Source organism: Ranitomeya variabilis, chromosome 7 (assembly GCF_051348905.1).
Source record: "Ranitomeya variabilis isolate aRanVar5 chromosome 7, aRanVar5.hap1, whole genome shotgun sequence".
NCBI lineage: Eukaryota > Metazoa > Chordata > Amphibia > Anura > Dendrobatidae > Ranitomeya > Ranitomeya variabilis.
The window spans coordinates 91959689-91981768 of record NC_135238.1 but is presented as its reverse complement, the minus strand read 5'-3'; the positions used below and the strand labels follow the sequence as shown (position 1 = coordinate 91981768).

Below are 22080 nucleotides of genomic sequence, written 5' to 3'. Positions count from 1 at the left end.
TAACTCTTACCGCTGCTGGGCACCAGAGTGGCGCACACCCGGACAGATCCTTAGGCACAGTCCCCGACGCGCGTTTCGCCCATGATTTTAAGTTGCTTTATCAAGGGGAGATGCCCCTGAACGTGCCCGCCATCTTTTAAATGCGGCCGACCGGACCCCATGTGACTGGTCACATGTAGTGCGGCAGCCAATAGAGGCTGGATGTATCGGCGCGTGCGCACGCCGCACGCCGAGCCCCATACCGTAGAGGGCGTCATGCATCTCCGGAGCGCCTGGGACCAAGGACCCAGAGCGCACGCGCGAGGCAGAGGAGACGCCGCCACGGGAAAGGACAGGGAGAGAGGCGGCGCACGCTCACTCCAGCGGATCAATCTTTAAATATACTTAAGGGGTAACAACTCCTTATAAGCTCAAAAGGAGCCGAAGAATCAATATCACAGGTAAATATACTACATAAGAAACAATAAGTGGCATAAGTAGAACAAGCCGCACAGTTAATAAGCATATCCACCGCAAAGAAAAACAAATAACAGCAATATGAGACATCAAAGTTGAAAGACAAATCAAGTCCGTTTTGCTGTGGAGCGGTGGAGCTTGCAATATGCTGGGAATCATTTACGGCCAGAGATAATATAAATATAAGATGGTGCAGGACACACTCAGGCATCAATACGTTAAAACTGCAAGAAATAAATATATAATCAAGAAAAAGAAAACCATAAATGAATAAATAAAAACAGATAAAAACCATACTAGGATCCTACGTGGATACCCACCCACGGGGAAAGATGGTACAGAGGGCACAATAATGGTGGAGCCGACAAGAGCATAATTGAAAACACAATACTACATAATATATACTTAATCAGAGTATGTCAAGGATTTTACAGTAATGGTACCACCCACTAAGGCCTTCACAAGAAGGAGGAAAAGCTTAAGGATTCGTTAAGTCCTTTAGGTGTCATCGTATCCACTCGGACAATCCAGCTAGCCTGACGTTGGGCCAGAACCCTTTTATAATTACCACCTCTTAGTCCCAATTGAATATTCTCGATGCCTCTGACCTGAAGAGTCCTCGCATCACAATCGTGAAACAGTTTGAAATGGCGAGGAATAGTCTTCAGGTCAGAGGCATCCTTTACATCCTAACATATCAAAATGAGCCAGCATCTTTTCCCTGAAACCGTCAAGGGTATTAGGTTCACCTTCATACATTGGAAGCCACGGGCCACCCGGGGTATGTGGCATCAACACCGGCATGATGGGCACCACTCCTTGCTCTGCTGCGCTGCCAGGCTCTCTATCGACACTCTGTCTTTTAGCTGCATTAGCGTTGCCGGGTGCTGCGGCGTCTCCGTGCTGCGACATACTGTACCCCCTTAGTTAATCCAGACCCCTCCGGTCCCAGCTTCCGTCTAGATAATGTAGATTCGTTCCTCTGTGCAGCAGGATGACAATGACACGCCCCCTGCTGCCTCTAACTGCCACATGCTCTGTGATGGTGGATTTTGAAGTTTTTCAGTTAGACTGGGGCTTGGGTAATGACGTAGCTCGATTAACAGTTTTGTGCCTAACGGTTATGAGATGATTACATCAGGGGATGGCGGCCATTTTTACCCCATTATAACCAATGGAGAAAAGTCACTTTCAATAGTTTTCAATGGGGAACGGGATTTTCTTTAACAAAGTCAATTTCCAAGATTTTTCATCCAAATTTTCAGTTTCAGACTCCAATTACGGCACACAATACCCGGTGTACGGGCTGGCCCAATCCTGTTTGTGACGCCAGTTGTGACGCCCAGGAGACCGAGGTACCCAGCACCAGATCAATGAGGTCCGTCTCTTGAGGGGGATGTGACTAGTGGCTTGACCAGGTGCTGTGGCCTCAGGCGATGCACAGTATAAGGGATATCATGAAGGAACAGACACTTACTTGATCAGCAGCAGGTCCTCTCAGCTGTGATGACCCCGATCCTGGATTGATGGCTATTGTCCAAATGAAAGACTGAGGCGCTGAAACGTTTAACCAGTTTACTTCAACAAAAAGGGATTTGTGACCAACACTGTCACCGGAGTCTGTATAAGAACTCTGAATTTACTTTGACCCTGTTAGGATTTCCACCTCTTATTATGCGCAGTTTCTGTATGGCCCTGCTGCTGTATGTGAACTGGCTGCCGGCCCAATCTGTCTCTTCTATGCTCTGGTTCGACGGACAACCCGAGTCCTTTTTGTCGGCTTACCCCCTCTGGGAGTACCGCTGAACTCTGTGTCTGTTGCTGCGTCTTACCCTGGTGAAGCTGATATCACCTCACTTCCTTCCGGTTGCTGTATTATATGTAATGAATATAGCCATGGATCCGGTATCCATCTCTGCGCCTATTCTGGGTAGAGGTTATTGCTACCCGGTTCTCACAATGTCCTTTTTCTCTATTCCTCTTTTCTTACTATGGGTATTACGGGCCTATAATCCGTCATAGGGCTGTTAGGAGTTCAGTTATACGACCTCTCACTTTAAGCTCCTCAACCCAACTGCCAGTCTTTTTCTCAGACCAGAATAGATCAAGGGGAGTCTCTGGAGCTCCCCCTTCTGGCCGGAGATGGTAGTGCAGTCTTGCTATTCTAGTATTTGTATTTGGTGTCAATAACTATTTTTGTGGCAAATACCCCTAGGGGTGCCACAATAGCAATCCAGCACTGACAACCACAGGGGTCCTATTTGAGCTATTAGAAAGGACAGTTTCTTTTCTGTGAACAATAAAAATTGAAATATTCGAATATAAGTGTGAATTTAGCCTTAAAGGGAACTTGTCATGTTACACATACAGCTACTGAATAGGACTGTCCACTAGACTTATATGCATACAAACTCCAAGGATTTCAATACATAAAATGTAAGTTTTACTGAAATTTTTCACACAAAAATGTGTATCGATCCAATCAGCTCCTCTTGTTCTATAACATCTGGCCAGCAAATCAGATACATTTTCAACATTACAGGTTACATTTAAAGGGTTTATCTCAACATGTCAGAAACGCACCCATCTCCTGCCTTAAAACTTCCTGCGAAACAGATGCACGCCTGCTCTATTGACAGTTCAGTTGCAGCATGATTTGAGCCGTTGGTCCAACAGTGCACCCTCCAGTGTTTCAAGCTTTGAATCTTCAGCATTGAAGGAGTGAAGTGACACTGAAACTAGCCTGTTCCAGTGCTTCTCTCTGCTTCAGAGCAGCGCTTACAAGCTCTATAGCAGAGAGCTTGTATGTGTGCTGCTCTTTGCCTAGGTGACAGCCACCACTCACAGGCAGCAAGCAATACACAATAACATTAAAAATTGCTCTATTCCTGAGAACAGACGATATTTTTATTACCAAGTAAATTGCAAAGTTTTTACAATCACTTTTCACTTTTTCCTCACATAAGAACTTGAAAATAACCATTTACTTGAAAAACTACAATACACAACAGTGCTACTTAAAAATAATAGTAAAGCCTTGTAGGACTTCATCCATGAGTCTCTTTAGCTGACATAAAACAAAACTAAGGCTGCACTCTACTTGAAATATTTCTAAATTTATAAATTCTTATAAATATAAGAAGGACCCTTACTATTCTTAATACTCATAAACAGTTACACTCTGTTGAGTCAAAAGAAAATCACACACAAAACTGAGCCTTTGGGGAACACTGATTTCATACAATCATAAGTTAGCATGGCCTTAAGAGACAAAAACATTTTTTTTTATGAATATTAAAGGGATAATTTTAATTTTCATCTAGTTAATATAAAGGAGTTTTCTACTACTTGGACAACCCCTTCCCAATCACTATATTTCCCCATGTAAAATAATAGCAGCCAGTGGCGTAACTACAAAGTTATGGGCCCCGGTGCGAACTTCCAAATGGGGCCCCCCCCCCTACCTCCGTGACGCCCCCCCACCCCCTTCCCCTAGATACGCCTCGGACTGTTGCAGGAATCTCCTGCACTGCAACATGGTGTTGGGTGCCAGCACAGCCCGCACAGTGGTATATCCAGCACAGCCCGCACAGTGGTATATCCAGCACAGCCCGCACAGTGGTATATCCAGCACAGCCCGCACAGTGGTATATCCAGCACAGCCCGCACAGTGGTATATACAGCACAGCCCGCACAGTGGTATGTACAGCACAGCCCGCACAGTGGTATATACAGCACAGCCCGCACAGTGGTATATACAGCACAGCCCGCACAGGGGTAAATACAGCACAGCCCGCACAGGGGTATATACAGCACAGCCCGCACAGGGGTATATACAGCACAGCCCGCACAGGGGTATATACAGCACAGCCCGCACAGGGGTATATACAGCACAGCCCGCACAGGGGTATATACAGCACAGCCCGCACAGGGGTATATCCAGCACAGCCCACACAGGGGTATATACAGCACAGCCCGCACAGGGGTATATACAGCACAGCCCGCACAGGGGTATATAGAGCACAGCCCGCACAGGGGTATATAGAGCACAGCCCGCACAGGGGTATATACAGCAGAGCCCACACAGGGGTATATACAGCAGAGCCCGCACAGGGGTATATACAGCAGAGCCCGCACAGGGGTATATGCAGCACAGCCAGCACAGGGGTATATAGAGCACAGCCAGCACAGGGGTATATAGAGCACAGCCAGCACAGGGGTATATAGAGCACAGCCAGCACAGGGGTATATAGAGCACAGCCCGCATCTCATCCCCCCCGATAATGGCCCCACAGTCCGGTGAAAAAGAAAAAAAAAAACTCTCCTCACCTTTCCTTTTGCCCGCGCTGCTCCTGGTGGCTGCAGTCTGCCCAGGACACTGCAGGTGCGCGATGATATGACGTCATCGCGCACCCGCAGTGTACTGTCAGAGGCAGAGCGGGGAATGATGGGAGAGGGAGCGTCAGGTGACGCTCTCCTCCATCATTGCAATTTGCATTGAACTATACCGGTGTCATAGACGCCGGTATAGTTAAATGCGGCGGCGGCGGCGGGGAGGAACAGTGCAGCGGCCCACTACTGGCATCGGCTCTTCTGGCATTTGCCAGAAGTGCCCGATGTCCAGCCCGGCCCTGCCCTGACCTGCGGGGCCCGGTCGCAATGGCGACCGCTGCGACCGCGGTCGTTACGCCCCTGATAGCAGCTTTACTCACCTCCAGTGCTGGCGCCATTTCAGCTATGTCAGTGCCTTTGATATGTCACATGAGCCTTACAAACAATCATTTGGCGCTTCACATTCACTCATTTCCTACGGACAAGCCTTAGGTTGGTTTCACACGTCAGTGGCTCCGGTACGTGAGGTGACAGTTTCCTCACGTACCGGAGCCACTGACACACGTAGACCCATAAAAATCAATGCATCTGTGCAGATGTCATTGATTTTTTGTGGACCGTGTCTCTGTGTGCCAAACACGGAGACATGTCAGTGTTCGTGGGAGCGCACGTATTACACGGACCCATTAAAGTCAATGGGTCCGTGTAAAACACGTACCTCACATGGACGGTCTCCGTGTGGCATGCAGAAGACAGCGCTACAGTAAGCGCTGTCCCCCCACATGGTGCTGAAGCCGCGATTCATATCTTCTGTGCAGCAGCATTTGCTGCATAGAAGATATGAATAATAGTGTTTAAAAGAAAGATCTATCTGTCCGCCGCCCTCCCACCCCCTGTGCGCCCCCCCGCTGTTCTGAAAATACTCACCCGCCTCCCTCGTTGGCTGTCGCTGCTTCCTGGTCTGGCTGCGCCTTCTACTGTATGCGGTCACCTGGGGCCGCCGATTACAGTCATGAATAGGCGGCTCCACCTCCCATAGGTAGATCTTTCTTTTAAACACTATTATCCATATCTTCTATGCAGCAAACGCTGCTGCACAGAAGATATGAATCACGGCTTCAGCACGATGCAGGGGACAGCGCTAAACTTTAGCGCTGTCTCATGCACGCTCCGTGTGGTACCCACTCGGCACACGGGCGGCACACGTGTGCCGCACGTATGGCCTGCGTGAGCTCACGGGCACACGGACATGGATAACTCTGGTACCGATTTTTTCCGGTACCGGAATTATCTGGACGTGTGGGACAGCCCTTACACATAGAAGAAGTAAGAGCTGATGCTTTCTGACTTTCCCTGATGTCAGCTACAATAAAAGCAAAGTGGTCGCTGATTAGCTGCACAGCTCACATGGCATTACAATGTCAGATGAGTCCCAGGAGATAATAGCTGCTATTATTTTACATGGGGGAAATATAGTGATTGAGAACGGGTTTTCTAAGTAATGGAAAACCTTTTTCATAAATACTAACTAGATGAAAATTAAAATGGATCCTTCTGCATGTATAAAAAAATGTAAAAAAAAAATGTTAGAAAACATATATAAACCTGTAATAAATAAATTGGGATGTTATTATATTACTAACAATTACCATATGCATATATTGTAGGATCAATGTATTTTGATAAATATTTGTTCCTCTCTTGTTTTTCAGGTGATTTTTTGACACATGAAAAGCCAAAATGCTGTTATTTCAAGTTCAGCTCTATAATGCAATACAACAAAATAGCAAAGGCTCAACTATGGATATATTTGAAACCTGTTCAAAAACGCACAACAGTTTTCATACAGACTTTCAGATTACCAAGATATTTGAATGATAATTTACGGTCTACTGGAATAAGGCCACTTAAGCTTGAAATGAACCCTGGGCCTGGGATTTGGAAAAACATTGATGTGAAAAATGCTCTCCAAAACTGGCTTAAACAACTTGAATCCAATATTGGTATTGAAATTAAAGCTACTGATGAAAATGGAAGAGATATTCCAGTTGGCTATCGTGGTTCAAGTGAAGGTGGTCTGGTAAGTTATAGAAAAATGAAAGTCTGTCTCTTATGGTACACAAAATATACCATATTATGATTCTATGGGATAGATAAAGAACAAGAAAGCACACCTAATGCATAGGATCTTGTGCAGGTGATCTGAATGATGACAAGTCTAAATCATTGAGTGTATCTGAATGTCAAGCTACCTCACCCGGAAAACAACTGGTAGAGTCATTTTTGAAGTTGCAATGACAGAAACCCTAATCCAGTTGTATACTTACTGTACTTCCTGTGCTGCATTAAACCTCCACACTGCCATGAAAATCAATGCCTCCACTGGAGTCAAGTAAGGACCACATTAATTGTTGCTCAGATACCTAATGCCAAAAGGAGACACACATACCAGAGCATCAAATGTGGAACAGCTTTGGAATATACCATAAAAATAAAGCATAAAGTGCACGGGTTTTCCAATGTTCAATCTATGCTGGGTCCTATATTTTTACAAAATGTATTTTTGGTGCTATTATTTTGCAACATTTACTAATTTATTGGTATTGTATTTGTGACGCCCGGGAGACCGAGGTCCGTCTCTTGAGGGGGATGTGACTAGTGGCTTGACCCGGTGCTGTGGCCTCAGGCGATGCACAGTGTAAGGGATATCATGAAGGAACAGACACTTACTTGATCAGCAGCAGGTCCTCTCAGCTGTGATGACCCCGATCCTGGATCGATGGCTATTGTCCAAATGAAAGACTGAGGCGCTGAAACGTTTAACCAGTTTACTTCAACAAAAAGGGATTTGCAACCAACACTGTCACCGGAGCCTGTATAAGAATTCTGAATTACTTTGACCCTGTCAGGATTTCCACCTCTTATTATGCGCAGTTTCTGTATGGCCCTGCTGCTGCATGTGAACTGGCTGCCGACCCAATCTGTCTCTTCTGTGCTCTGGTTCGACGGACAACCCGATTCCTTTTTGTCGGCTTACCCCCTCTGGGAGTACCGCTGAACTCTGTGCCTGTTGCTGCGTCTTACCCTGGTGAAGCTGATATCACCTCACGTCCTTCCGGTTGCTGTATTATATATATCGAATATAGCCACGGATCCGGTATCCGTCTCTGCGCCTATTCTGGGTAGAAATTATTACTACCCGGTTCTCACAATGTCCTTTTTCTCTATTCCTCTTTTCCTACTATGGGTATTACGGGCCTATAATCCATCATAGGGCTGTTAGGAGTTCAGTTATACGACCTCTCACTTTCAGCTCCTCAGCCCAACTGCCAGTCCTTTTCTCAGACCAGAATAGATCAAGGGGAGTCTCTGGAGCTCCCCCTTCTGGCCGGAGATGGTAATGCAGTCTTGCTATTTTAATATTTGTATTTGGTGTCAATAACTATTTTTGTGGCAAATACCCATAGGGGCGCCACATTCCCCCTTAGTTAAGAACAGTACTCCGGGACTGTGGGATGATAACATTTTGAAATAACAATTGATATGTACAGAGTCTTAAAAATGAAAAGTTACAAAAACCACTCAAAGAAACAAAAAAAATGGAATTCTGTAAAAAGTCACTTCAAATAGCGTCCATTAATACAGTTCTATCCTTGAAGGTACTAGGAAGCAAAGTTCACAAAGCAGTCTTTCTGGAGCTTTGATTTAGTGTTTCCAGGCTGATAAAAAGTTCAAGAATATGCAAGAAGTTCATACAGGTAAGTCTCTGTAGGTACTGGGCTTAAACGTTGCAGAACGATAACAATGACTATAGTCTTATAGTTGGTAATCCGCATACCTGGCCGGTAATTGACCCTGGGTACTACGCTGGGATCTATGTAATAGCGGTGTCTCTTTATGTGGCATACTACTGTCTACTGCGGATATAGTATCTGCCCTCTCTGCTAAAGATAATTCCACCACTATGGGGTTGGCAAGTCCACCGTGAATGGGATCACTCTGATCAGGAATCTGTTCTTCCTGACCTGGAACCTCTTGTAGTACGGGGTCAACCTCTTCCTGTCTTGGGACTTCTAATATTGGATTCGGTGTTGGATAAAAGGCCACCATGGGAACCACTACTGCACCATGGTATGTTAGTAGGGTTTTGGGAAAGTCTCCTATACAGGTGTGATACATTTCCTCCTCTTTTTCCTTTACTGGTTGAACCTGTATAGGTTGAATAACTTCTGATTCTGGCTGGACAACTTCTGGCTCTTTCAACGTTTCCGGACATAATTTAAGATTGTCTCTTGACACTAGTACAGATGTTAAACCTCCGTTTTTGCTAATGATACACATTTTAGGATTATCCATTCTTGCTGGTAAAACTGTGTAGGGTACGGCTTCCCATTGATTATCCAGTTTATTGGTTCGACGATTCCTCTTGAGTACTTGGTCACCCGGTCTTAATGGAGTTGCTAGAGCATTCTGGTTGAAAGTTCGCTCTTGTCTTTCTCTGGTTTGCTGGAGGCTTCTTTCCACACTCTCTTGCACTTGGCGATACTGCTTTTGCCGTACGACATCCCAATTGGAGTCTTGAACTTCTGCGTCTGGTTTCAGAATTCCCATTTCTAGATCGATTGGCAATTGGCCGGGTCTTGCACGCATAAGATAAGCTGGGGTGCAGTTGGTAGAGCTCACCGGGACATGATTATACAGATCCACCAAGTCAGGCAATTTCTCTGGCCATTGATTCCTTTCCGTTTCAGGTAAAGTCTTTAGTAGGTCTATCACAATATGGTTCATCTTCTCACATAAGCCGTTTGTTTGCGGATGATAGGCCATCGTCCGGATCTTTTTGCAACCATACATATTACAGAATTCTCTGAAGATCTCTGATTCAAAGGATGTACCCTGGTCAGTGAGAACCTGTTCCGGATATCCATGGGGTCTACAAAAGTACATTTGGAACGCTTTGGCTGCTGTTTTTGCAGTTAGACCTTTTACAGGTACTACTACCAAGAAGCGCGAATAATGGTCCACGATGGTCAAGGCATAGACGTAACCGGACCGGCTCGGTGTCAACTTCACGTGGTCCATGGCTACCAGTTCAAGTGGTTGTTTGGTGATTATGGGCTGCAGTGGTGCTCTTTGGCTCTTTTGATCGTTCCTTCTGAGGTTGCACGGGCCACAGTTTCTACACCACTGTTCGATTGATTTTCTCATCCCGACCCAATAAAATCTTTCTCTCAGAAGTACTTCTAGCTTTTTCCAACCAAAGTGACCAGCACCATTGTGGTAAGCCTCGAGGACCATCTTCACATCTTGTTTAGGCACGATAATCTGCCAAACCAATTCATGTGTTTTCGGATTGGTGTATCTTCTATAGAGTTTCCCTTGATACAGGAACATTTTGCCTCTCTCTTTCCAGAGTTGATGCGTCTCTTCTGGGGCATCCTCATCGGGATATGCACTTTGCTCAGTCAATAGTTCCTTCACTAGCTTCACAGCCGGATTGCTATCTTGGATGTCAGCCCATGTGCTAACGGATTAAAATTCACTTCTTGTTGTTTCTGAAAGGTATTTGACTGACGATGTTTTGCCTTGGGCTGATGAAAGGCTGGTAGTTCAATTTCTTCAAGCTCCCCCGTTTCTTCTTCTACATCTCTCAAGTGTGGCATTCGGGATAGGGCATCGGCATTTCCATTCTTGCGACCTGCTCGATACTTGATCACGAAGTTGTAATTAGATAACTGGGCTATCCATCGCTGTTCTAACGCACCTAATTTAGTTGTGTCTAGGTGGGTCAATGGATTGTTGTCAGTATAGACAATAAATTCTGCACCGGTCAAATAGTGTTTGAAACGTTCAGTCACAGCCCAAACTACTGCCAGTAGCTCCAATTTGAAAGAACTATAATTTTCTGAATTTCTTTGCTAGTAGAAAACTCCAGCCTACTGAAAGGCGATGACTTTCTCCCGACCTTCTTGCTTTTGTGACAGCACCGCTCCCAATCCCACATTACTGGCATCGGTGTAGAGGATGAAAGGTTGATGGTAATCCAGGTAGCCAGAACTTCTTCTCCGGTTAGTGCCTTCTTTAGTTGTTCAAAGGAGTCTTCTCTTTCGTCGTTCCACTGAAAAGGAGGGTTTCGGTTTGAAGGTTTCTTCGTCTCCCCTATCAAAGCATCTTGCAAGGGCGCTGCCAATTTGGTAAATCCTTTTATAAATCTACGATAGTAACCCACTAATCCCAAGAATTGCCTCACTTCTTTTGCGTTGGTAGGTCTTGGCCAATCCCTTATGGCAGTTATTTTCTCGGGATCCGGTGCTACTCCCTCCGAACTCACGATGTGCCTTAAGTATTGTACCTTTGGCTTGAGAAGGTGACATTTGGATGGTTTGATTTTCATACCATACTTGGATAAGGCTTCGAACACCTCTGCCAGGTCTGTTAAGTGCTGTTCGTAAGTCTTTGAGTAGACGATCACATCATCTAGGTACAGGAGGACGGTCTCGAAGTTCTTGTGTCCGAAGCAACATTCCATCAGTCGCTGGAAAGTACCGGATGCGTTGCAGAGTCCGAACGGCATGCGATTAAATTCGCTTAGACCCATTGGTGTGGTGAATGCCGTTTTTTCTTTATCTCTCTCAGCCACAGGAACTTGCCAATACCTGCTTGTTAGGTCTAAGGTGGAAAAATAATTAGCAGATTTCAAAGCAGTCAAGGTCTCTTCTATCCTAGGCAAGGGATAGGCGTCTTTATGGGTGATATTATTAATCCGCCGGTAGTCTACGCACATTCTCATGGTTCCGTCCTTTTTTTTGACAATCACCAGAGGGGCCGCCCAAGGGCTACAACTATCTCTTATTACCCCGGCCTGTTTCATCTCTCTCAGCATGTCCTTCGCGCATTGATAGTGAGCGTGGGTCTATATCTTTCTTTTATCGGGGGATGGTCACCGGTGGGGATTGTATGTTCCACCCCTTCTATCCGTCCGAAGTCCAATGGGTGTTTACTGAATACCTGTTCATATTCCGTCACTAATCTATACACCCCTTGTCTTTGATGGGTAGGTGTTGAATCTACACCCACGTCTAGCTGTTGGCACCAATCCTCCGATTCTCCATCTGAGCCGTTATTTTCCACCTGACAGGTCGATTCTAAGGGCTCAACGGTTGTGATGGCATTGTTGTCAACAGTATATAACTTTGCCACTGTAGCATACCTTGGCAAAGTGACCTCTTCCTCTCCACAGTTCAAAAGTCGTACCGGCACCCGTCCCCGGTGTACCTTGACCATCCCTCGTGCCGTGAGTATAGTGGGCCTGCTGTCGGTGTACGCTGGTTCTATTAAGGCTTGATAGTCTCGTCCTTTAGTACCAATGGCCGCTCTACACCATACCAGCATTTCTGTTTTTGGTGGGATTACAATAGACGTTGGATCACTCACCCTCACACTGCCGATTTCTCCACCTGCAACTTCTATCTGTTGCCTTAACATTAATACTTTTATTTCCCTCAGGAGAACTCTCTGCTGGCAGGATCGGGCAGTTTCAGCAATTTGTTGTAAGACAGAAATAACTTCGGAAAAGCAATTCTCTAACACATTCATCCCTATCAATACAGTTGGTTCACAGATCTGCCGGTCAACATCAACGACAATTATACCCTGTTTCTTCAATTCTGCTTTACCAATCTTTATGGTCATCTCCCTAAATCATAGTTTCGGTACCAACTTACCATTACTGGCCCATATATCTAGTTCAACATCAGAGGGTCCTTTATCAATATCTACCTCAGCCCAGTACCTCTTATAAAGGATATATGGTATAGATGAAATCTGGGAACCTGTATCCAGTAAAGCGTTGAGGGGAATTCTGTCCAGCACGATAGGGATAATGGGTCGTCCTCAGATTTATCTGTCGTGCCAGGGTGTTGGGCCTTGAAAATTCATTCCTGCGAAGCGGCCTGCATTCCCAGGGGATTCCCGTTTAAATCACAATTTCGTGCAAAGTGGCCTGGCTGCTGGCAACGGCGGCAAATGGGCTGTCCATCCGGTTGGGAGCGGTCACGGGGTCGTCCTCTCCATGTCGGGTATCTCCGGGACCTCATCCATGGAACATCCTCTCTATGGTTTACCAACTCCATCTTGGGTTCTCTCATCTCCTGCATGGTTTTAGCCATTGAAGCAACAACATCAGTTAAAGAGTCAAGCTTTTGCTGAAGAGCCTCATTAGTAATGGGCCCCAGGGACTTGGCACTGGCACCGGATGTAGCTGATGTCACTGGCATTCCCCGTTGCTGAAGTGCATCTGCCATGGGTTGTGTGAGATCCTGATCCCGAGGTGCCTCTGCCAGCTGGAGACGTATAGCGCTCTCCTTTAATTGGGCAAATGTCAATTCAGGGTTCTTAAAAACAAGCATGCTCACATGCCCCCGGTGAGAAGGGGTGTAGAGTCCCTCAATAAATTGATCTCTTAGCAGTTTATCGGATCCTGTGTTAAAAATGGGTTCAGCCAGTGTAAGTGATTTAAGAGCTTCCTGCAGGTTTAAGGCAAAATCTCTCACGCCCTCATTAGCTTTTTGTTTGCAATTAAAGAATCGTACTTTAGCTTTGCTGCTGGCAGTGGTTTCAAATGTAGCTTTTAATCCAGGAAATATGCGTTCAACAGTACCTTTTAGATCAGTTGCCCACGCCGTGACTTCTCGCTTAGCATGGCCACTTAACTGCATCATCAGGAGACTAACACGCTGAGCTTCACCCACGGGGAACATATCAAAATGAGCCAGAATCTTTTCCCTGAAACCGTCAAGGGTATTAGGTTCATCTTCATACATTGGAAGCCACGGGCCACCCGGGGTATATGGCATCAACACCGGCATGATGGGCGCCACTCCTTGCACTGCTGCGCTGCTATCGACACTCTGTCTTTCAGCTGCATTAGCGTCGCCGGGTGCTGCAGCGTCTCCGTGCTGTGACATACTGTACCCCCTTAGTTAATCCAGACCCCTCCGGTCCCAGCTTCCGTCTAGATAATGTAGATTCGTTCCTCTGTGCAGCAGGATGACAATGACACGCCCCCTGCTGCCTCTAACTGCCGCACGCTCTGTGATGATGGACTTTGAAGTTTTTCAGTTAGACTGGGGCTTGGGTAATGACGTAGCTCGATTAACAGTTTTGTGCCTGACTGTTATGAGATGATCACATAAGGGGATGGCGGCCATTTTTACCCCATTATAACCAATGGAGAAAAGTCACTTTCAATAGTTTTCAATGGGGAACGGGATTTTCTTTAACAAAGTCAATTTCCAAGATTTTTCATCCAAATTTTCACAGTTTCGGACTCCAATTACGGCACACAATACCCGGTGTACGGGCTGGTCCTATCCTGTTCGTGACGCCAGTTGTGATGCCCGGGAGACCGAGGTACCCAGCACCAGATCAAGGAGGTCCGTCTCTTGAGGGGGATGTCACTAGTGGCTTGACCCGGTGCTGTGGCCTCAGGCGATGCACAGTGTAAGGGATATCATGAAGGAACAGACACTTACTTGATCAGCAGCAGGTCCTCTCAGCTGTGATGACCCCGATCCTGGATCGATGGCTATTGTCCAAATGAAAGACTGAGGCGCTGAAATGTTTAACCAGTTTACTTCAACAAAAAGGGATTTGCAACCAACACTGTCACCGGAGCCTGTATAAGAATTCTGAATTACTTTGACCCTGTCAGGATTTCCACCTCTTATTATGCGCAGTTTCTGTATGGCCCTGCTGCTGTATGTGAACTGGCTGCCGATCCAATCTGTCTCTTCTGTGCTCTGGTTCGACGGACAACCCGAGTCCTTTTTGTCGGCTTACCACCTCTGGGAGTACCGCTGAACTCTGTGCCTGTTGCTGCGTCTTACTCTGGTGAAGCTGATATCATCTCACGTCCTTCCGGTTGCTGTATTATATATAACGAATATAGCCACAGATCCGGTATCCGTCTCTGCGCCTATTCTGGGTAGAAATTATTACTACCCGGTTCTCACAATGTCCTTTTTCTCTATTCCTCTTTTCCTACTATGGGTATTACGGGCCTATAATCCGTCATAGGGCTGTTAGGAGTTCAGTTATACGACCTCTCACTTTCAGCTCCTCAGCCCAACTGCCAGTCCTTTTCTCAGACCAGAATAGATCAAGGGGAGTCTCTGGAGCTCCCCCTTCTGGCCGGAGATGGTAATGCAGTCTTGCTATTTTAATATTTGTATTTGGTGTCAATAACTATTTTTGTGGCAAATACCCCTAGGGGCGCCACATATTCTTCCTTTGTGTAATGCCATCAGTTTTTCTCATTGACCACAAAGTATCACTGTTGTCAAATATGCAAAATAGGAGTTGACAAAATATCATGTGACCAACCCTGACCATCAGCCTCCTCCAATTCAAAAACAGCTTTCCCATATAGAGTGTCTTTCAGATGGAGGAGATCGATGAACATGTCTGGTCACATGCAACTCCATCAAATGTTGTGTGAGTTCTATGCAGTCTATGATGAAGGTTGCACTAACAAAGCAGGTTGTGCGTCAAAAGGAGGAGAATGACACTAAGGCCGGCATCACACTACCGTAGAATACGGGAGAGTGCTATGCGAAAAAACATTGCATAGCACTCGGCCCAGTGTTAATCTATGGGGCAGCTCTCACAACTGATCATTTTCTCGAGAGTATTCAGCGTTCATGGAAAATCGTGACCCCTTAGTCACATTGTAAGAAAACATAGACACCCAGAAAAAAGTCCTTTAACTGAAAGAAAGACACAAACTCCTTTAATAATCTTAATTAAACAATACTTATGACCTCGACCATTCCCCCGATGCTCTGGTCATCGGCAAAAGAGGTAAAAAAAAACCTACAATATTCCTCACCTTTCCACAGAGATGCTTTTAATCCATTTGGCCCATGACGGTTCCAGCTCTGCTACATCTAGATTGCAGGCTGCATGGTTGCATGGTGAGGAATATTGCTGTTTGCTGTTTTACCTCTTTTCCAAAAAATAATCTTTTATTAATTAAATACATGTACAATAAGCTGCACACACACTGTGCTAATTGTATTTGTCACTGACAACTGTATATCTACCTATTATTTGTGTATTTACTGTATGTAATCCATCTGTTCTATCATGTTGGCTCCTGCAGCGATTTTATAGAACACGGTTGCTGAATTACCGGTTTTTCTTCTATCTATCTATGTAATATAAATACATCTATATATAATCACCAGTTGGGACTTCCGGCTGCTGTCCCCGAATCCCATAAGGCACCGCAGCAGTGTCTCTTGCACAGGTGCAGTTCATGGCCGCAAGGCCACAAACTGCACCTGAGCAAGTAATATACACGTCTCAGCTATTCCCATGCAGGTGCAGTAACAGCCACGTTATTACTACGCATGCACGGGAATAGCGGTGACATGTATGTCACTTGCGCAGGCGCAGTTCGTTGCCACAAGGCCACGAACTGTGCCTGCGCAAATGACATTCACGTCACTGCTATTCCCGCGCATGCGCAGTAACAGCTACAACTGTGCGCTCTACCCTCTCTACCAGCGCATGCGCGGTAACGATGCGACTGTTACTGAGCCTGCTTGGGGAATAGCGGTGCCGTCTATGTTTTACTTGTGAGGCCGCAGTAACAGCCTTATGGCCACGAACTGCACTTGTGCAAGTGACAGATATATGTCACCGCTGTTCCCAGTAACAGCCATAACTGCACGGTGTAAATGTGCATGCTTACTTACGATTTTTGTTTACCTCACGCATCACAAACTTTTCCACAGTCCCATACTGTGTATCAATTTTTTCTACTATCTGAGATACAAAAATACTGTCTACTACTGGTATGTACATATTTCATACCACTGAGGCACTGCTTCTGGATTCGTCATTTTAACTGTAATGAACAAAAAAATAACTGGTCTCATCACCATTACGGCACAAAGAAAGCCAGTACCATGCCAATATATACGTTATTTTTATTACCTCAGCCAGCAGCAAATTCAACACAGTCCCAAACTGTATAACAATATACCAAAATACAGCATACAAGGAAGAAACAGTGCACAAGGGGTGAAAGAGGTCAAACGACCCAACACATACAATGCAAAAATGCAGAGGGATGATATAGAACCGATATGTTGGAAAGCGCAAACGGTGTGAGACATGTTCGCTGCTCCTGTCAGCACCACTAAACATACCCAAATAATTTCACCGTACTCCCAATACGATAGCATCGGGCCTATTTCTAGTATATTTATATGTGTGTGTCGCTGACATATATAGATACATCTATTCTGTGTGTATATATCTATTCTATCCATTCTACTCTAACCTGTTATTCTGTGATATCACTGTTCACGGCAAATTAATTGCCGGCTTTCATTCTATCTATCTATCATACGTATGTGTGTTTTGACAAATATTTCCTTTGAAAACAAATTGTAAATGACAGAGAATTGCTCTATGTAAATGCTCATGTTAAAATCGCATTGCAGTTGGATAGCAATCGCACTGCACTCTATGTAAATCGGATGCTACTTGTGAAAAAATTGGATTGTACTTGCACCTGCAGTACACTCGTGCGACTCTCGGCAGGGAGACTTGGACCGATTTTTCATATGTTTAGTGTGACTCCGGATAAAATCTGTAATATTGATATGTTAGGAAGTGTCAGAATATTGTGTCCTAAACACATTCGTTAAAATAAAGACAAAGTGAACAACTTGCATGCTCCATTATAGTGTAAGTTAGACAGGCAATTGAAATAGATGATTGACTTACATGCTTGCCCCACATTTACACACGTTGTCAAAATTGTTTGTACTCCTCGTTTAATTACATAAAAATCCACAATGGTCACAGAAGTAACTTGAATCTAACAAAAGTAATACTAAATAAAAAATCTATGAAAATGAACAAATGAAAGTCAGACATTGCTTTTCAACCATGCTTCCACAGATTTAAAAAAAAAATAAAACTCATGAAATAGGCCTGGACAGAAATGATGGTATCCTTAACTTAATATTTTGTTGCACAACATTTTGAGGCAAACACTGGAATCATATGATTCCTGTAACTGTCAATGAGACTTCTGCACCTCTTGACAGGTATTTTGGCCCACTCTTCAAGAGCAAACTGCTCCATTTGTCTTGTGTTTGATGGTTGCCTTTTCCATATGGCAACCTTCAGCTCTTTCCAAAGATGCTCTGTTGTGAACTATACTTCTTGGCTCCCTCTTGTGGTCACTAGTGATTTGGCACTTGGATTGTCTTTTACCAGGTTGGTACTCACCTGCTTCGTTAGGCCTGGGGTGTTGCTATTTAAACTTCCTGGATTCTCAGTCCAGTGCCTGGCATCGTTGTATTCAGTTCATTTCTGTTTGCTCCTGTCTTCAGGTCCTGGTTCTTTGCAAGATAAGCTAAGTCCTGCTTTCTTATTTTTTGTTATTTTGCTTGTTCATATTTTTGTCCAGCTTGTACAAAATGTGATTCCTGATATTGCTGGAAGCTCTAGGGGGCTGATATTCTCCCCCCTCACCGTTAGTCGGTTTGGGGGTTCTTGGATATTCAGCGTGGATATTTTGCAGGGTTTTTTGCTGACCATATAAGTCATCTTACTATTTTCTGCTATTAGTCAGTGGGCCTCTCTTTGCTAAAATCTAGTTCATTCTTACGTTTGTCTTTTCTTCTTACCTCACCGTTATTATTTGTTGGGGGCTTGTATTACTTTGGGGTCTTTTCTCTGGAGGCAAGAGAGGTCTTATTTTCCCTGATAGGGTTAGTTAGTTCTCCGGCTGGCGCGAGACGTCTAGGATCAACGTAGGCACATTCCCCGACTACTGTTAGTGTTTGTGCTAGGATCAGGTATATGGTCAGCCTAGTTACCACGTCCCTATGAGCTGGTATTTATGTTTGCAGACTTTGCTGTAATCTCTGAGATCCTTGCCATTGGGATCATAACAGTACCCATTTCTGCATTCAATACGCCCGAAGGTCATTTTGAATACTTGGTGATGCCCTTTGGGCTCTCTAATGCTCCTTCAGTGTTTCAGTCCTTTATGCATGATATCTTCCGGAAGTATCTGGATAAATTTATGATTGTTTATCTGGATGATATTCTGGTTTTCTCAGATGATTGGGATTCTCATGTAAAGCAGGTCAGGATGGTGTTTCAGGTTTTGCGTGATAATGCTTTGTTTGTGAAGGGCTCAAAGTGTCTCTTTGGAGTGCAGAAGGTTTCCTTTTTGGGTTTTATTTTCTCCCCTTCTGCCATGGAGATGGACCCAGTCAAGGTCCGAGCTATTCATGATTGGACTCAGCCCACGTCTGTTAAGAGTCTTCAGAAGTTCTTGGGGTTTGCTAATTTCTACCGTCGCTTTATCGCTAATTTTTCTAGCGTTGTTAAACCTTTGACGGATATGACCAAGAAAGGTTCTGATGTGGCTAATTGGGCCCCTGCAGCCGTGGAGGCCTTCCAGGAGCTGAAGTGCCGGTTTACTTTGGCGCCTGTTTTGTGCCAGCCTGATGTCTCACTTCCCTTTCAGGTTGAAGTAGATGCTTCTGAGATCGGTGCTGGGGCTGTTTTGTCGCAGAGAGGCTCTGGTTGCTCTGTGATGAGACCATGTGCCTTTTTCTCTAGGAAGTTTTCGCCTGCTGAGCGGAACTATAATGTTGGTAATCGGGAGTTGTTGGCCATGAAGTGGGCATTTGAGGAGTGGCGTCATTGGCTCGAGGGTGCTAAGCATCGTGTGGTTGTCTTGACTGATCACAAAAATCTGATGTATCTCGAGTCTTCTAAGCGCCTGAATCCTAGACAGGCTCGTTGGTCATTGTTTTTCTCTCGTTTTCACTTTGTGGTCTCGTACCTGCCTGGTTCGAAGAATGTTAAGGCTGATTCTCTTTCTAGGAGCTTTGTGCCTGACTCTCCTGGAGTCTCGGAGCCAGCTGGTATTCTTAAAGAGGGAGTAATCGTGTCGGCCATATCTCCTGATTTGCGACGTGTGTTGCAGAGATTTCAGGCTGGTAGACCTGACTCTTGTCCACCCGACAGACTGTTTGTTCCTGATAAATGGACCAGCAGAGTCATTTCCGAGGTTCATTCCTCAGTGTTGGCGGGGCATCCGGGAATTTTTGGTACCCGAGATTTGGTGGCTAGGTCCTTTTGGTGGCCTTCCTTGTCACGGGATGTGCGGTCATTTGTGCAGTCCTGTGGGACTTGTGCTCGGGCTAAGCCTTGTTGTTCTCGTGCTAGTGGGTTGCTTCTGCCCTTGCCCGTCCCGAAGAGGCCTTGGACACACATTTCCATGGATTTCATTTCTGATCTTCCGGTGTCTCAAGGAATGTCTGTCATCTGGGTGGTGTGTGATCATTTTTCCAAGATGGTCCATTTGGTACCCTTGCCTAAGTTGCCTTCCTCTTCCGATCTGGTTCCTTTGTTTTTTCAGAATGTGGTTCGTTTACACGGCATTCCGGAGAATATCGTGTCCGACAGAGGATCCCAGTTTGTGTCCAGATTCTGGCGATCTTTTTGTGCTAAAATGGGCATTGATTTGTCGTTTTCATCTGCCTTCCATCCTCAGATTAATGGTCAAACGGAGCAAACTAATCAGACACTGGAGGCTTATTTGAGATGTTTTGTTTCTGCAGACCAGGATGATTGGGTGACCTTCTTGCCATTGGCGGAGTTTGCCCTTAATAATCGGGCTAGTTCCGCTACTTTGGTTTCACCATTCTTCTGCAACTCTGGTTTTCATCCTCGTTTCTCCTCGGGTCATGTTGAGTCTTCTGACTGTCCTGGGGTGGATTCCGTGGTGGATAGGTTGCAGCGGATTTGGAATCATGTGGTGGACAACTTGAAGTTGTCACAGGAGAAGGCTCAGCGTTTTGCCAACCGCCGCCGCGGTGTGGGCCCCCGACTTCGTGTTGGGGATTTGGTTTGGTTGTCTTCTCGGTATGTCCCTCTGAAGGTTTCCTCTCCTAAGTTTAAGCCTCGCTTTATTGGTCCTTATAAAATTTTGGAAGTTCTTAACCCGGTTTCTTTTCGTTTGGATCTTCCGGTGTCGTTTGCCATTCACAACGTGTTCCATAGGTCTTTGTTGCGGCGGTACGTTGTGCCTGTGGTTCCTGCTGTTGAGCCTCCTGCTCCGGTGTTGGTTGAGGGCGAGTTGGAGTACGTGGTAGAGAAGATCTTGGATTCTCGTCTCTCTAGACGGAGGCTTCAGTATTTGGTCAAATGGAAGGGCTATGGTCAGGAGGATAATTCCTGGGTGGCCGCCTCTGATGTTCATGCGGCCGATTTGGTTCGTGCCTTCCACGCTGCTCATCCTGGTTGCCCTGGTGGTCTTGGTGAGGGTTCGGTGACCCCTCCTTAAAGGGGGGGTACTGTTGTGAACTATACTTCTTGGCTCCCTCTTGTGGTCACTAGTGATTTGGCACTTGGATTGTCTTTTACCAGGTTGGTACTCACCTGCTTCGTTAGGCCTGGGGTGTTGCTATTTAAACTTCCTGGATTCTCAGTCCAGTGCCTGGCATCGTTGTATTCAGTTCATTTCTGTTTGCTCCTGTCTTCAGGTCCTGGTTCTTTGCAAGATAAGCTAAGTCCTGCTTTCTTATTTTTTGTTATTTTGCTTGTTCATATTTTTGTCCAGCTTGTACAAAATGTGATTCCTGATATTGCTGGAAGCTCTAGGGGGCTGATATTCTCCCCCCTCACCGTTAGTCGGTTTGGGGGTTCTTGGATATTCAGCGTGGATATTTTGCAGGGTTTTTTGCTGACCATATAAGTCATCTTACTATTTTCTGCTATTAGTCAGTGGGCCTCTCTTTGCTAAAATCTAGTTCATTCTTACGTTTGTCTTTTCTTCTTACCTCACTGTTATTATTTGTTGGGGGCTTGTATTACTTTGGGGTCTTTTCTCTGGAGGCAAGAGAGGTCTTATTTTCCCTGATAGGGTTAGTTAGTTCTCCGGCTGGCGCGAGACGTCTAGGATCAACGTAGGCACGTTCCCCGGCTACTGTTAGTGTTTGTGCTAGGATCAGGTATATGGTCAGCCTAGTTACCACGTCCCTATGAGCTGGTATTTATGTTTGCAGACTTTGCTGTAATCTCTGAGATCCTTGCCATTGGGATCATAACAGTACCCATTTCTGCATTCAATACGCCCGAAGGTCATTTTGAATACTTGGTGATGCCCTTTGGGCTCTCTAATGCTCCTTCAGTGTTTCAGTCCTTTATGCATGATATCTTCCGGAAGTATCTGGATAAATTTATGATTGT

The 22080-nt window shown here is 45.4% G+C and overlaps 1 protein-coding gene across 1 annotated transcript in view; it reads left to right on the top strand.

Moving 5' to 3' along the window:
- LOC143786153 (growth/differentiation factor 8-like) overlaps positions 1-22080 on the top strand; it is a 55598-nt gene that overhangs the window by 18211 nt on the left and 15307 nt on the right. The window contains exon 2 of the mRNA XM_077275442.1: positions 6501-6868. Within this exon, the coding sequence (XP_077131557.1) occupies positions 6501-6868 (368 nt within the window). The remainder of the gene's footprint in view (positions 1-6500; positions 6869-22080) is intronic.